Here is a 15,811-nt window from a genome sequence, read left to right on the forward strand (position 1 = left end):
TTAAGGCAGAATTTACAGAGCAGAATGTGTGTGTGTGTGTGTGTGTGTGTGTGTGTGTGTGTGTGTGTGTCCACCCCGAACCCAAGCAGCTGAGGTGAAATAAGGCTGCAGGGACACTGGCATCCCTGGGTAATCTCGGTTAATGGTGACCCATGAAAAGTAACAAGTCTGAAGACTAGAGCAAGGGGGAACGCTTGCGCAGAGGAACAGATGGGGGAAGTGGGGAACTTAACTGAGAATCTTTTAAAGCCCGGTTAGCCCAGACTACAGAGACAATCAAACGGAGCCCCCTCCCCCACAGAATGGAAGCGCCTTGAGGGCAGGACAGTTTCTTCTAGACTCTGGGCTCTTCTCACAGTGCGAGGCACCTTAGTAGGCGCTTAAAAACACCTCAATGAACCGGAATGCAAAACTCTTCCTTTCGTTGCTTTTTTTTCCTCCATAAGCTATCGGACGTGAGAGGATTACCTGAAAGGGGAGGTGCGGGGAGGATGTGCTGGATAGAGAGACAGACGAAGGAGAGAAGGTTAAGTAAGAAGGAGGAGGGGCTGAGGGGGAGAGACAGAGACACAGAGAGTTGAGTAGTTGCGTGGGGGTGGGGGGAGAGAGGCAGAGGCAGAGAGGCAGAGAAAGAGAGTAGAGTAGGGGGGGGAGAGAGAGAGAGAGAGACAGAGAGAGAGAGAGAGAGAGACAGAGAGAGAGACAGAGAGAGAGTCAGAGAGAGAGACAGAGAGAGACAGAGACAGAGAGAGACAGAGAGACAGATCCTAGATTCAATTCTACCCTGAGATACTTCCCAGCTCTGTGACCCCGGGCAAGTCACTTAACTCCCATTGCCTAGCCCTTATAGTTCTGCTGCCTTGGAATCAAGACTTAGTATTGATTCTTAGAAGGTAAGGAAGAGAGACAGAGACGGGGAGGGAGGAAGAGAGAGAATATGGGGGGGGGGGGTCGAGAAGGAAAGGAGTAGGAATAAGGGTGTGTGTGTGTGTGGGGCAGACAGCGCTCTTTTGCCAGATTAATGGAGCCGAAGGGCTTCAAGCAGGCGAAAGCAGCAGCCCGGGAGGAAGTGACAGGGACGAGGTCGGCTGGCAGACAGGTTTTATGGGCGAGGGCAGAGGAGTGAGCTAGGTGTTGACAGGCAGAGCCAGCCACGGGGCAGACTCCCACAGAAGCGAAGGTGGCCGAGCCTGCGCAAGGAGGTCCGCAGCTGCCTCTGGGGCCAGCTCACCGGGGCCCTGGGGCATCCCAGGTGCGGGCCCAGCGCGGCGGCGGCGGCAGGTTTGGCCAGGAAAGGAGGGAGGGTAAAGGTGGCCTCTAGGCTCCGGCTGACCACCCCCACCCCCCACTTCCGAGCGCGCTCTTTCCGGCCGGCAGGGACCGAAATGTGCCGTTCCCAGAATAGGTCGTGGCCGAGACTGCCCTGAGGTCCGCGCCCGGGACACGAGCGCCAGTCGCCCCAGCGCTGTCCTCCAGAGCGTGCGGGACCCAAGGACTGGACGCGCCAGCCCACAGCATGGAGCCCGGCGTCCGGCCGGGGCACAGAGGGATGTGGGGGGACCCAAAGGAGCCCCGAGGCGGAGACCACCGAGTCTCGCTCCTGGATTGAAACAAGATGTGGCCCCGGCCGCCGGGAACGTCTCGGAGTCGTTAAAGGGGCGAGGGCAAGAGCGCCGCGCCGGGAAGCTTCAAGTCGCATCTGCAGGGGCGGAGGGCAGCACCCCGCGCCCCGGGGGCCCTGGCACCCTCCCTCAGGAGCAGTCCGGGTCTGGGCACGTCTGGGGCTGGGCCCTCTCCTCCCACCCCGGGGACCCTGACGGCAAGAGGGGGAGAGAGGGGACTGCTGGGTGGCCTTTTCAATTAAATGTTTAATTGCAATCCCGGTCGGCATTCTGGGAGGTTAATCACAGCTGTCTTAATTATTGATGGCTTTTTGGCCAAACCCCGACCAGATAAGAAATATATTCTATTGTGAAGCGTCTTGCAGGAAATCTTATAAATATTTGATTGGGCCTTTCCCTCCTAAGGCTTCTGCATCCTCTCTTCCGAGGCGCACTGGGCCAGGGTTCGGGAAATCCTCCTGAGCTTGGGCCCCTGCTAAGCTCCTCCGGATGACAATTAGCTTAATGAGCCCCTGCCAGGCCGGAGAGGTGGAGGGTGGCCTTCTCGATTCTCGGCTCTTCTCTAAGGGGAAATCCCGCCTGGGCAGGCCCCACCGTCTCAGGCGGCTGCTCTACCTTCTTCCAAGCCCAGGATAGAGGCAGATGAGAGGAGCTTTGGCTGGGAAGGGATCTGGGATCCCCCGGTGCCCCAGGTGAGGGGGTCATGCCAGCGCCTGGGGCCTACCCTGAGAGAAGGCACCCACTTGGACATCCAGGCCCAAAGCAAAAGCTTGGTCTTAGCCAGCGGTACCTCTTCTGCCCCACATTTATCCAGAAATGGGCCACCTCATCCCTAGGCGGTGCCCAGGCCCCGGCCCCTCTGCCCTTCTCAACTGGTTTTTCCCATTTCATAGAGTAAGCTTGGCCGGGAGCTGGGAGGCCCCTGGCCCCATGCCTTTGTTTTCTAGAGGAGGAACTGGAGAAGGAGCCTGAAAAACAACGGTGGGCCCGGGAGCATCATTGTGCTAGCACAGGACCACCTTGGCACTGGCTGCTTCTCAGACCTCTCTGCTTGGGGCTGGGGCCTGAAGGCTGGGCAAATGCACCCCAGGGGCTTTGTGTGAGGCATTGGCCACCCCATTTCCAGTACTCCAAGGCAGGGGACATTTAAAAATGCTTTCACTCCACTTCCAAATCAATTGACCAACTCACAAGAATTTAGTGATTTAAAAAAGGGCCAGCCTGGGGAGTGCCAGTGCTGCCCTGCTCTGTGCCCTCCATTCCACTTTGTTCTTCCATTCTGACAAGAATGCCTCCCTGGCAGTGTTGCTGCGGAGGCCACCTGCTAATTATTGGAGAGGACAATTCCTGTTTAGAGAGCCAAATAAAATGTCTGGCCCTGGGGTTTGGGGAAGAAGCGCATGCTAGCTCCGTCTCCTCAAGAGCTCACTCTGCTCAACCAGTTGAATGGGCGTGAACACCCACCTGGGATCCTGAAGCTTATTTCTGAGGGGTAAATCGGCTTGTTTTCTCTTTATCTGCTAACAGGTAAAACTAAAATATAAGCAAATAAAAGTCAATTTTCTTTAGACCCCAAGGTGTTTCCTGTATTGGGAAAGTACTTGGTTAAAAATGTCTTCTGGATTTCTTTCTCATTAAAATTAATAGCTACTGCTGTGACTCACTTGTGTATCTTACATCAATTCCCACTTGTTTTGATGAATGTTTGTCTGCATTGCCATATACAGAGCTGATCCTTAAACTCGGGCCTCTTCAACCTCACATTCAGACCAAAAAAAAGATTCAAGGAAGTCTGAGAGCCAAGGAGGCCGAGTCTACCCTCCAGAACAAGGATAAACATGCAGTCTGGGTCATTGCTCAAATGCTTTAAAAACGGCCCGTAACTTCTTGTGAAACAATGGCGTGCGCCGCAGCGAACTCTTCAAAATTGTTTAGCGTTACCAGAGGTTTGACTCTGAGTGTGGAGGCTTTGATCCCTCCTTACTGACTGAGAGATGGAATAGTTCTGTGTGCCATCTCCCTTGAGGCAATGCTGGGGGATAATGCCTTAGCCGATTAATCATTTTTATTCTGGAAGATAAATTCAGCCTACCAGTGAGTGTTTTAAAAGTTTCTGCCCACCAGGATGTGGGTAGACTGACGGGTGAGCCGTCTCCCTTCCTACAAATATCTCACCCCACGAGAATAGGCCACAAATATCCGTCATCTGAAGGGGCATCCAAAATGCAGCTTACACTTCAATTCTTGGATTAACGGAAGAGATTTCCAGAATGTTTGATATTTTTTGTTTCAAATTTGCTGCCTTTACAAGCAGTAATTGTAACCGATTCTTCAGAAACACTTACGTTGAAATACAAAAAGTCACACTGCAAAACAGAATAAGTTATTTTATTACAAGATATATAGAACAGAACGGATCGCCTCATTTAAAAGCCTAATTTCACCAATATTGCAATGTAAGAAGTTTACCATCACTGGGCTCCCAAACCTTATCATGTTATACATCAATGAAACAAACCCAACTTGCAAAATTAGAAACCAGAACATTAAAGTATCTACAATAATTATAAATAGTGCAAAGTATATAGTGTATCTACAGTGCAGGTACTGAGTATCAAAAGGTTTTTGTGCACAGTTACAATGTTTGTTTTTTAACGACGAATGTATCAGAATGTATTCAAATCAAAACCAACCAAAACAGACTTATTTTTTCTCTTTTTTCAAGAAAAACTGTCGAGCTTCTTCCCAGGCCTGCTCTGGGAATCTGTTACATAACTCAAGGTAGTCTTGGGAGGTAAAAAATTTTTCTGCAAGAGAGAGAGAGAGAAGATAACATTAAATTATAATTCTGGGTGTGCTTAATAACGAAACATTTTAATATTCAAGAGGCTGGGGATACAGAGAGAAATGCTAATAAGTTTGGTAAGTGTTCATTTAAGAAAAGGACAAAAATGGTCAAGATGTCTCCAGTGTTTTCAGATACTACTGCTTAGGAAAGCATTAAAAAAAATGACTGCGGCTAATTTTGTAGCTTAAAAAAAGGGACGAGGGCCCCGAACTGTTCATGCTTACTTTGCCCCATCCCAACTGACCAGAAAAAGACAGCTGTCTGTATTTTAACACAGTTTTATATTTATTTTTCTTTAGGCAAAAATCAAACCATGCTTCATTTTCGGGAGCTGTGAAATCTAATGTTAAGTTCAAGAATTTACTCATAAGTTTAACTTAAAATGTTCCCCTACTTCATTATTCAGCTTTGTATCTGCCGGCAGAGGAAACGAATGAGAGCTACTTGGTTACAGATGGAGGCTGAAAGGTACCCTCTGAGAGAGATTCCAGGAGAGCGGTAAAACCGTCTGTGTTTGGTCGCTTCCAGGAGCCCATCTTCTCGGTGGGCTCAACAGTTCAGCCTCAGGCTGATGTGTTCGCCACTAGCTTTGCCCAAAGTGTGACAGCTTTCATGGAGAGTCCGTGTTAAAAGGCAATGAATAAACGTACAGCTCTGCTCCCGGGATCTTCACCCAATAACAGTTGTTCTCAGAGTCATCTCAAACTCGGGGGCTCTTTCTCTGAGCACAGAGGCTGGCTACCTGGTCCAGGACCCTGCTCGGAGCAGGCATCCTCATGCACTGGGCCAGCTGCACTTTGGTTTGTGTTTAAAACCTCTTGTTACAAAAAAGGGTGCTGCCTCTGTGGCTCCAGTGTGTCCTGCTCTTGAAGTGCCATTAACTGGGATCTGCCTTCCTGACAGGGCAAAGCGGGATATCGTTTATTGCATGAGAAACCAGGAAAAAGGAGAGCGCTACCACTTTTTTTCTCATGAACACAAAGTTAGCTGACTGAAAATAAAAACCTCCCATTCTACCTCCAACTATTTCCCCACATAGGAAACTGGGTCTGGGAGCCAGTTTTCCCATGGGGAGGTCTCAGTAGGTGGGTAGAGTAGGTAGTGGGCGCATTAGTGATTTAAGGCCTGGTGAAGTGGCCCCGTTCTGGGTTTACTTCTTCACTTACTTCACCTGGTTCCACAGAACCTGGTTTTTTAAAATGACAAATGTAACCACTTTTAGTTATTGTTACTTTTTCTTGTTGAAACTTTTCAACACCTGCTTATTCCAAATGACTTTTTGTTTTCTTTGCAAAAGAATCCAACACACACCAAGTAGAGGCTTCAAGGTTAGGGGCCCCAGAGGGGAACACAGCTGGGCGCTGGAATTTTCAGTGTTTTAAAGAATAGAAAATGCTTGGAGAATTGGGAAATTCTAAATTGAGTTTTCCTAACTAGGATATCTGACAAGTATCACAAGACGGGGGGACAAAAAGAAGCGAGTGAAGCAATGCCTTGCTTTTTAAAATCACAATGTAGGAAGATGATTACAAAGAATACAATTCCAAACAACCATAACATTCAACTGATCAGAGGAAAATGTCCTAGCAGGAGAGCAACAGAAAAGGGCTTATAAATCCTTCAGCCTCTGAACTCTGCTAATTTGATGGCTTTTTCTGCATGTAAAACAAATATTTTCAATAAAAAAAAAGTTCAAGGGCTTAAATTCACTATTGGGGGAATTTCCCCCACCCCTACCTAAGATAGATTACATCACGGCACCAGACACTGTAGGAAAAGTAAATCTCCTTATACTTGCATCTTTCACTGAGGACATTTAAACTAATGTTCATTATCCTGAATATCTGTTTTTATCTCATGTTTTCTGAAATAACTCTTGTTGACAGTAGAAAAAAGGAGCTAATTAATTAGCGTTTTGGAAGCTGTTGGGAAAAGGTTTTGAGGAATTCAGATTTTTCTGAGTTTCTCCTGTCATGTAGTGACTGGTTTCTTTTAATCAGCTGGAGAAAGGCCCCGCGTGAAGGAGGAGAGGAAGGTCCCACCAAGGATTCTCCTTAGAGTCTATTTGATTTCTCAATAAGACAATGTAAGAATTCCTGCTTGAGGGTAAAATCCCCAATTACTTTCTGCCTTGAAATATATTTGGCACTTGAAACGTGAGCCCTTGCTGCAAAAACAATGGGAAATTCTAAATGACGGAGGATGGGGATAAGCATGCCGTTTGGTTATCAGACTCATAAATGATGTCTTAGTTTTCAAGAGACATACATACCCCTTGTTTGAGGATACAAATCTTCGGTTTGACCTGGAATTGGTTCAAAGTCCTAGGCAGACAAAAGAAAACTGTACAGTGAGTATAAAAACACCAAGTTTTAATCAAATAAACTGAAAAGCCTTGAAGCAACCCGTCTGCAACCCCCTTGGCCTGATTACTGTGGAATCCAATATGGAATCTAAGAAAATGTAGAAACAGGACCTAGGCCTGGATTATTATAAAATAAGACTAAATAATGATAACACTATGCAACAATAACACTATCCATGAAACACTGTGATCACAAATTAGTGTCCACCGTGGCACGTCAGGACACTCCTAAAACTGAGATGTACCCTTTGGCAAACTATTTTGTTAGGTTTAGTAGCTTGTTGCCTAATAGACTGCTATGCTAGCTTAATTATTAGCGAGCAGTTTTGCTTGGGGAATACCCCCCCCCAACTATTCAGCAAAATTCTGCAGTAATTTAGAGACCAGAAATATTACATTTCTTCTGTTTTAATGAAATGGTATTTTTAATGGTGAACCAGAACATTAATACATGATGAAATGATCAGAATGGAATTCTTAATAGTTTGTTCCACAGATGTGGAGATGCTACAGATTAAAGTGATGGTCAAGCTGAGCCATAAAAGTAACTTCTACAATTCCCTCCTCCTGCCTCCTTTCCCTCTTCTCACAGGCTTTAGGGGCTGGAAGGGGGCACAGAGGTATACATTTAACAAAGCATGTAAGGAACCATGAAATTCTTAGTATTCACGCTAGTGTCATAATGAAGTTTTATTGTTCTTGGAAAATTAAATTCTTTACAAAATGTACATTTTTAGAGAAGATTTTATGTGTGTGTGTGTGTGTGTGTGTGTGTGTGTGTGTGTGTGTGATTTCTCCACCCCAAGTATGTGTAATATCAAATGAAAATGCATATTTGAGAATATGGCAGGCAGATTTACTTTTATTTCTTATTGCTATCGCAAGGATTTTTGTTAAGATATTGATATAATTCCTCAAGATTGGATCTAAAACTTTAAATATTCAGAAGAGTTAGTTTGGCTCAGCTGCATGTTCTGGGTTTTAAGTAAGAACCATAAAATCAAAGTTTGAAAATTCATGCTAAAAGCTCTTTATTTTTTAAATTCAATTTTTCAACATTTGCTTTATGAGTGACATAAAGTACAGAAATTTAATAGTGAGACTTTCTTATTAACATCTTTTTGAAAAACCACTCCTGAAAAGCCAATGGGTTCTGAAGTGTTTGACTTTTTAAACTATTTTAGAAAATGAAGTCAAGAATTATAAACAGAATAGCTGGGGCTGAAAGATTTTTTAAAGCGATTGACCTTTAACTTTGTTTATTCCCTCATCACTGAATTGTAGACTGTAAAAAATTGTCTTTCATGAAGAAAGTGTCATAAATCATTTTAAAAAGCTCCTCTTTTAAAAATGCATTTACTAATAAGCTATCTACTATCAAACTAGAACTATAAGTCATTTGTATTAGCCAGAGTAAGCTACAAAACAAACAACAAAAAAGGAAACATCCATTTTCTATTTAAATACTACAAACAAAAAGAAGTCTGGAATAAGGTCCCACATTTGTTTCTGTGCAAATACTGGGCATTGAATTTTTCAGTGAAAAATACGAACCAAGCTGAAAGATTAAAAAAAAAAATTCAGAAATTTTTCTTTCACCCTGATGGAAAAACAGTTGTTAGATTAGACAGCAAAGAGTCACTTTGTCTTTCTGCGTCCAGTTAGCTACGGAGCTTTGGGTGGCGAGAATGCTGCTTATGCCACGACCTTATCTTTGACTGAAAGACACATTTATTGTCTGACGACCATGCTTGCCCAAGCTTGGACTTTTTTTTTTTTTTAAACACCAGAGATAGTGAATTTAAATCCACACTAAAAAAGTATCTGCTGCTAGCTGAACTTCACATTTTGGGGAATGTTCTGACATCAGCTTAAAGCCAGTTTTTAAACTTTTTGTCTAAGTTGCACGCTCCCCCACTCGGTGGAGCAGAAGGCACAACCCTACTGAAACAAGGGAAATGAAAAGAATTGAGCAGTCTTTAAAAAGTCATCATCGGCTGCCCTGAGCCGTGGAAGCAGTCTTGCAATTTTGCTAACTTCAATGAAACCCTCCCCAGAGCTCCTGCGGGCTGCCCAGCACCTCTGCTAAGCGAGACGGCTGTTTCCTGGGTGGGCAGGAGAGCAAGTCCTCCTCTTTTGGGAGCTCACCAAACGTTTAGGCTTGTTTTCTAACTGAATTAGGTACCCAGAAAGCCAGAGCCCCAGACCCACAGGGGATAATGACCTAAATGGAAGTTTCTATTGGAATGGCTGTACCTGAATGAACGTAGCAAGCAAGACACAACTCATCTCTTGCTCCAGAATGATCTTGTTCTGAGGGTTATTGTAACAAGCAGCGATTAGTGAAGGGAACAGCACTTTGATGAGGCGAGGGTCACTAAAGTACTGGAAAGGCAGCTGGCAAAGCTTCTGCAGCACCGTGGGGTGGCGGCCGGACTGCACAATGACCTGGGCACAAGAAGAGGAGCATGAGCACATCTGGTCACCGCCCGAAGACTGGCAAGTGTGTTTCTGACAATGCGAGCAGCCCCGCGGCAGGATGAGACCAATGAGAACGCCCCAGTCCTTTCCCTAAGAGGGAGGAGAACCCAATTTCCCAGGGCTCAGACAAGTGTGCGCCCGCACGCATGAGCTCCCCAGCAAGCCGGCTGTGCCACAGGCTAGAGGGCCAGCAAGAGAGAGAGAGAGAGAGAGAGAGAGAGCCAGAGGCTTCCTGCAGAATGATCCAGGATAAACATTTACCCAGACAGGGCCACCGGGCCTCCCCTCTCTCCCTCCTTCCCTCCCTCCCTCCTCCTGGCCTGCTCCATCTTCTCTAACGACCTCCTGGATACATGGAACACAAAATCTACTAAGACATTTCAATCAGAGGCTGAAAAGAAAAGCTGATTGTAAGTCCTTTGGCCCCAGTTTCTGCAAGTAGAGACCCGGAAAGATCCTCCCCTCAGTCTTCCTTATCTTCGTTTTTATCACTGCCATTGAGTCTAAAAGGAGAATTGTTTAGATAAATGGGACTGTTGTCTGGAAGTAGGCTAGGTTTACAGCTGTGTACATCTTCAGACATGGAGCAATTAATGGGCTTGCTGGGGAACCCTCTTAATTTACTCACCAGTCCTACAAAGTCTCCATGATAAACTAAGACATGTCAAAGTCAGATCTGTTTCAAGTAACCTTGATTAGACAATTAGAATATGAAAGGGTTGGGTGACCCGCAGTTGGCTTCTCAGTAGAGAAGGAAGCTTCTCGAAGGTTAGGGACACTGTAAAACCTAAGGTCACGACTGTAAATTGTACTTGGAAAAACACAATTTTACAGGTACACACCCAGACAGGACTGCATTCAAATGAAAACCAGAAGGAGAGAATGAAGCAGGGGAGGCTGGAGAAACATAAATTACAGGGATTTACAAGTTTTTAAAGTACTTTTAACAATACACTAAGAACACACTCTCCGTTGATAATGCAGTTTGGTTTAAGAACAAGATCAACAAAGTAATAGTTCACATTTTTTAGTTCAATAGCCAAAATGACATCAAAAACCCTGCAGAGGATGTTGATAGGGACTTGCTAATACCCTCAAATCCAAGAGGAATTTTAAAGACTCTTACTCTGTGACAGTCTAGCCCATAGCCAGGAGGTGCCATTTCTGAGGTTAACTGATAAAAATGGGATTTTGTTATTGATTTTGAGAAAATGTGTATTTAAGTCTATATTTTAATTATTAGCTACATTAAATGGAACCCATCCAGATACTATTTGGGATTTGGAATGAAAGAATGAAAGAGTCTTTTCCCACTTTAGGAAATAATTAAGATCAACGTTCCCTTTGTAAATTCATTTAGCATCTATAGAGTACCTACTATGTGCAAGGTTCTAGGCTGGATAACAACCACTGACATTAAGGCAAACAAACATATAACTGTATTTATAAATATAGATAGAAAGATAGGTAAAAAAGTTAGAGCTTCAGCTGATCCTAACAACAACCTTCCTTTATTAAAATTTTTTTCTAGAGGTTCATTAATTGTAAAAGTTCTAATTGGGGGTGACCTAGCTGGTATGGAGGGATCACCCTTTTGGTTGCTGGTGCTTAGACAGAGGCAGGAGAAGGTTTTGAACTTTAGAGAATTTTTCTTTTTCCCTTCATTAAAAAAAAAAAAACCACATCAGATTTCTCTCCCTTAGATATAAAACCCATTTTTACATTTGTTTTCAAAAATTGTGTGCACAAAATTCACTCCCTCCCTATCCTTGAAAGGCAAGCAATTTGATATTGATTAGAAATGTGAAGTGATGCAAAATATTTTTCTAGATTAGCCATATCACAGAAGAAAACAGACAGAGAAAAAAGAAAGTTAAAAAAGGATGCTTTGATCTGCATTCAGACTCCTATCAACTCTTTCTCTGGAAGTGAATAGCATTTTCCATCCTAAGTCCTGCAGAATTGTCCTGGATCATTGTATTGCTGAGAACATCGCACAACTTTGCCACAACTATATAAATGTTCTCTTGGTTCTGCTCACTTCACTTTGCATCAGGCTCTGTGAGTCTTCCCAGGTTTTTTGGAAGCCATCCTGTGTGTCATTTCTTATAGTACAACAGTATTCCATCACAATCACATGCCACAACTTTGAGCCTGTATTTCTAAGAATGCTGACATACAATTAATTCATAAAACCAAGGCTAGCATGGACCTTTTACTCAGATGAGTTGAACATCTGTTAGTTAATTAAATCGACTACTTATTTAGGTTCACATCTCAAGACTTACTACAAAGCTATTGCAATCGGGTGCTGGGAGTTCATTTGGGTTTAGGTTCACAGAATAGCACATATGGGAGTCATTTAATCTTGTCACTTTGGTTCCTAAGAGGGTGAGCAGATCTAACCATGTGGCCACACTCTAGAAAGAAGTGGTGGGAGCACTGTCCTCTGGCAGCAGGAGGCTGGGACCCGCAACAGTGAGCACATCTGGCTCTGGCCTCTGCGGAGGAGCCCCCGGATCCCCAGGGGCCTGGACAGCAGCCGCTGTGCAGAGTGGAAGCCCATGACTCCAGGCACAGGAACGTCCAGTAGCTATTGGGAAATGTTGCTTGAAATAATGTGAAAGAGCCAAAGCTGGGCAGGAATGACTCAGATGATGACAAAGAGAATTCACATTTCTACAAAGCTTCAAAGCACGCCTGTGAGGTGGAAGCAGTAAGGATTACCATTCCCATCTTACAAAGAAGCAAAGCCAGAGAAAATGGAAGGTCACAGAGGTAGCAAGTGTTGGGAGGCAGGATTCAAAGCCCAGCCTGTCCCCTCTCCACAAGGCCTGGCTGCTTCTCTGAATAGCAAGCCAAAGTGGTTTTTGTAGTGCTTTTTGTAGTGAGCAGACATTCATCCTGGGTCTAAGGAGTTTTCTATCTAGAGTCATTCTCTTTCATAGATACTTTTGGTAACACACCGACATTGTTTATTTGAAGTTTTGATGGAATCTAAACAATTAAAAGTTTGTAGCTTGGAGCTAGTGTCCATCTCTACCCAACCCCCATCCTTGTCTGGGTTCTCCATTTTCTGATAATTTGAATCCCTCCTCTGGACTCTCAGTCTACAATGACAACTCCTAAAATTTAAGAATTACAGCACATGAGGTTGCTTTAGGGCAGCCTGAGCTCCTAGAAGCCTAGAGAGTGAATAAAGTTTTTGGCAGAACACAATCCATGGGATGTCCATTTCTTTAAGGGGTCTCAGAGAATGGCTTGGGTAATATTAATAAGAATAGGGCATGTCATCTTTAAAATACAATTCTCATTTTTGTATTATGAAGTTACCAAAAGTGCAAAAAGAACAGAGGATCAGAGATTTAGAGCTCTAATTTGAGCTTTGAGGACCTTTGAGATTATTGAGCATAATTTCCCTCATTTTATAACTGGGGTAACAGAGGTCCAGAGAGAAGTGACTTGCTCAAGGTCACACAGGTAATATGCAGCTCAGTCATATTTGGAACTCGGGTCCTCTGACTCAGAATCCTATCTCTTTCCAGCCCTTGCCTCTGTTTTCTCAAACCTTGTACTATGAAGTTTGGGCCCAAAATCTGCATAACCTAAGGAGGTAATGGTAAGCATTAACAATAAAGTCCTTAGAGGTTACAAACTCATGCCAGCACAGACTGCAACACTCCTGAGGGCCCTGCACCAGATTAAAATGTAATTGGGAAAAGCTTACCAAAGTAAATGAAAATATAACAATAAACAGATCACGTTAATTTGTGGTTTTCTAAGTCAATTTATGGTCTTCAGAGATGTGTTTCTATTTGAGTTTGACACTCATGTGGTCCTAACATAGGGGAGGACAGCTGGGTACCAGGTAAATGTTATCATAAACCCAAATGCCATAAAACAGACGGAGTCCCTAACTGATAGATCCTGAAGCTAGCTGTGGCAGAAAGGTTAGGGAGCTTTCCCACTCAGGGGACCTGAGCATCTCTCTGAGCATCTTTCTTCCCCATTAAGTCTTTCATTCTGTTTTGGGCTCTACTCTTGACTCTCCAGAATTCTTTTTCCTTCTTGCCTGCTTTTCAGCTTATGTAAACATCAGCTTTGTCTTCCCTTGGGTTTTGCTTGTATTTGCATTCCCAGCATCTAACTCCATGCCTGGCACATAGTAAGAACTTAATAAATGTGTGTTGATTTGGTGACACTGATGCAGTTCTTCATGATTTGTTCTTAACCATCATCCTTCCTGGCCAAGAAACCAGAACATGTTCACAGTCAGAAGAGCTTCAGTACCAAGGGCTATCATGGAAAAGTTAAAGCAAGCCAAAGACCTTGTTGTGGCCCTGGAAATGCCCTCAAGCCCTCAGGCTGGAGACCTCCCTTGGAAAAAAGTGGGCAAACTGTAGTTAACATTAAAATAAGTCATTTGGCCCAAATATCTTCCATTAAACATCAACTTTGGTTATTTGTTTTTTAAGAGCACACACGTAGGTTGTGGCAAAATTGGGACACTAATGCATTGTTGGTGGAGTTGTGATCTGACCCAACCATTCTGAAGGGCAAAGGGCTATAAAACTGTGGATACCCTTTGATCTGGTAATACCACTCCTAGGTCTGCATCCCAAAGAGATAATTAAAAAAAGGGAAAGGACCTACTTGTACAAAAAATATAGAAGCTTTTTATGGTGGTAAAGAATTGGAAATTGAGGGAATGTCCATCAACTAGGAAATGGCTGAACAAATTATGGTATATGTCAGTGATGGAATACTATTGTGCTATAAAAAATGATAAGATGATTTTAGAAAAAGCTGGAAAGAGTTGCAAGAATTGATGCAGAGTGAAACATGAAGAAATAGGAGAACATTGTACATAGTAATAGCAATATTGAATAATGATTTTCTGTGAAAACTTGGAAACAATCTAGGATAATCCTGACTTGTGACAGGGAATGCTCTCTACCTCCAGAGAAAGAACTGCTGGAGTTGCCTTTCACATCAGTGTATTTATGGTTTTATTTTGGGGTTTGGGCTATGTATGAGTTTGCTCTTACAACAATGACCAATATGGAAGTGTGTTTTGCATGACAATAAAAATAAAGAGTACACACATGTTCATATAAGAAAAAAATATGTCTACTAAAAATATAATCTATTGCCTGACAAATAGTGGGAGAGCTCATTCTAGGCCCTTTGCTCGAGAGCCATTCCAGTAGCCTGACTAGGTTCAAGTATTTCAATCTTTGCTCTACTACTTAACACTTTATGTGACCTCAGATCCCTTTCTGAGTCTCAGATTTTTTAGGTATAAAAGAGGGGACTTTTCAGCTCTAAATTTATAATCCTGTTTTGCAAAAGGGAATACCAGTTTTAGGAAATAAAATCAAGGCCCAAGGTAGAAAGCTTAGAAAGTCTAAAAAAAGAGCAAAGAAAGGTATTCTTGATGAGAGAGAACCATAGACCTGGGATTACAAAGTGACCCTGACATGACAAAGGGATTTGTACTCCCCCATCACCCACTGGCCTTTCAACTCAGTTTTTATCCTCTTGCTTCATTGTCCAACTGACAATATTCATTAATTTGGGAACACAAGAATCTCTGGGCTGAATCAAGGAATATCAGAGCTAGAAAAGAATTTAGAGATTATCTTGTCTAATCTCTTTGTAGGACAATCTTCGGGGAAGTGTCTTGGTGAAAGGGACATAGAAAATTGTTCAGTTATTCCCAGAATTCAGGGGCTTTCTCCAAGTTCAGTCAGAAGAATCTCATACTGCTAATACAGCCCCACCTGCCAGTCCCTCTGGGTCTAGTTCCCATCTCCAGAGCCCCCCATTAACTTCTCCTGTCCCATATTTAGGACTAGGAGATGGCTCATTGTATGAAGGTAGTGGTGGATGCCATTGTGTATTTAATGACAAGGAAGCTTAAAGAACCTGTTGACAACAGCAGAAGACAGAGGAGAGATCCCTGTATTAGAACCTGAGATAAATAACCCTTCAATGCAACAATAGCCTTTTGGAGGAGTGCCAATAAACTGTATACAAGCCATGGAACTGCTGCTAGTCATTCTTGGCTCTGTAAGCATAGAAAGTATGCAAACAACTGTTGGAAGGGGTGGGGGTGGCTCAGTGGTGACACGAATGGAAATGCATTTTGACAGCTCTGATGAAAAAATCCCAAAGTGGTAATTGTCCAAGAAATACAGATAGTAGATTGAGAAAAAAAAAAGGTTCACATCAAGAAAATGATAGGCAATGCCCCCTGCCCCTCAAATGCAGACACAGATGGAAGAGGCTTCAGGGATGAGAAGGGTTTACTGCTATTCCAGTGGGGTCAGCTTCTAACAACATCAGTAAGAGCCTAGTGTAGCTTAGATGCTTTGGTCTCACTCTCTTAGAGTCCAGTAATCTACATTAACCCTCAAAGTTTGGGATCCTCTGAGGGGGTGGTAAGGGTCTTTTTTTCTGAAAATATTGGCTCAAGCTCCTACTGGCTGTGTT

The 15,811-nt window shown here is 43.6% G+C and overlaps 1 protein-coding gene across 1 annotated transcript in view; it reads right to left on the minus strand.

The window, feature by feature from the left end:
* Positions 1-3,994: 3,994 nt before the first annotated feature.
* The window catches only part of SCAPER (S-phase cyclin A associated protein in the ER), a 388,867-nt gene continuing 377,050 nt past the window's right edge, over positions 3,995-15,811 (minus strand). Inside the window, exons 33-35 of the mRNA XM_044660293.1 lie at positions 9,092-9,283; positions 6,743-6,794; positions 3,995-4,429 (exon numbers count right to left, since the gene is read on the minus strand). Coding sequence (XP_044516228.1) covers positions 4,326-4,429; positions 6,743-6,794; positions 9,092-9,283 — 348 coding nt within the window. The 3' untranslated portion in view covers positions 3,995-4,325. The remainder of the gene's footprint in view (positions 4,430-6,742; positions 6,795-9,091; positions 9,284-15,811) is intronic.

Source organism: Gracilinanus agilis, chromosome 2, assembly GCF_016433145.1.
Source record: "Gracilinanus agilis isolate LMUSP501 chromosome 2, AgileGrace, whole genome shotgun sequence".
In the NCBI taxonomy this organism is placed as follows: Eukaryota; Metazoa; Chordata; class Mammalia; order Didelphimorphia; family Didelphidae; genus Gracilinanus; species Gracilinanus agilis.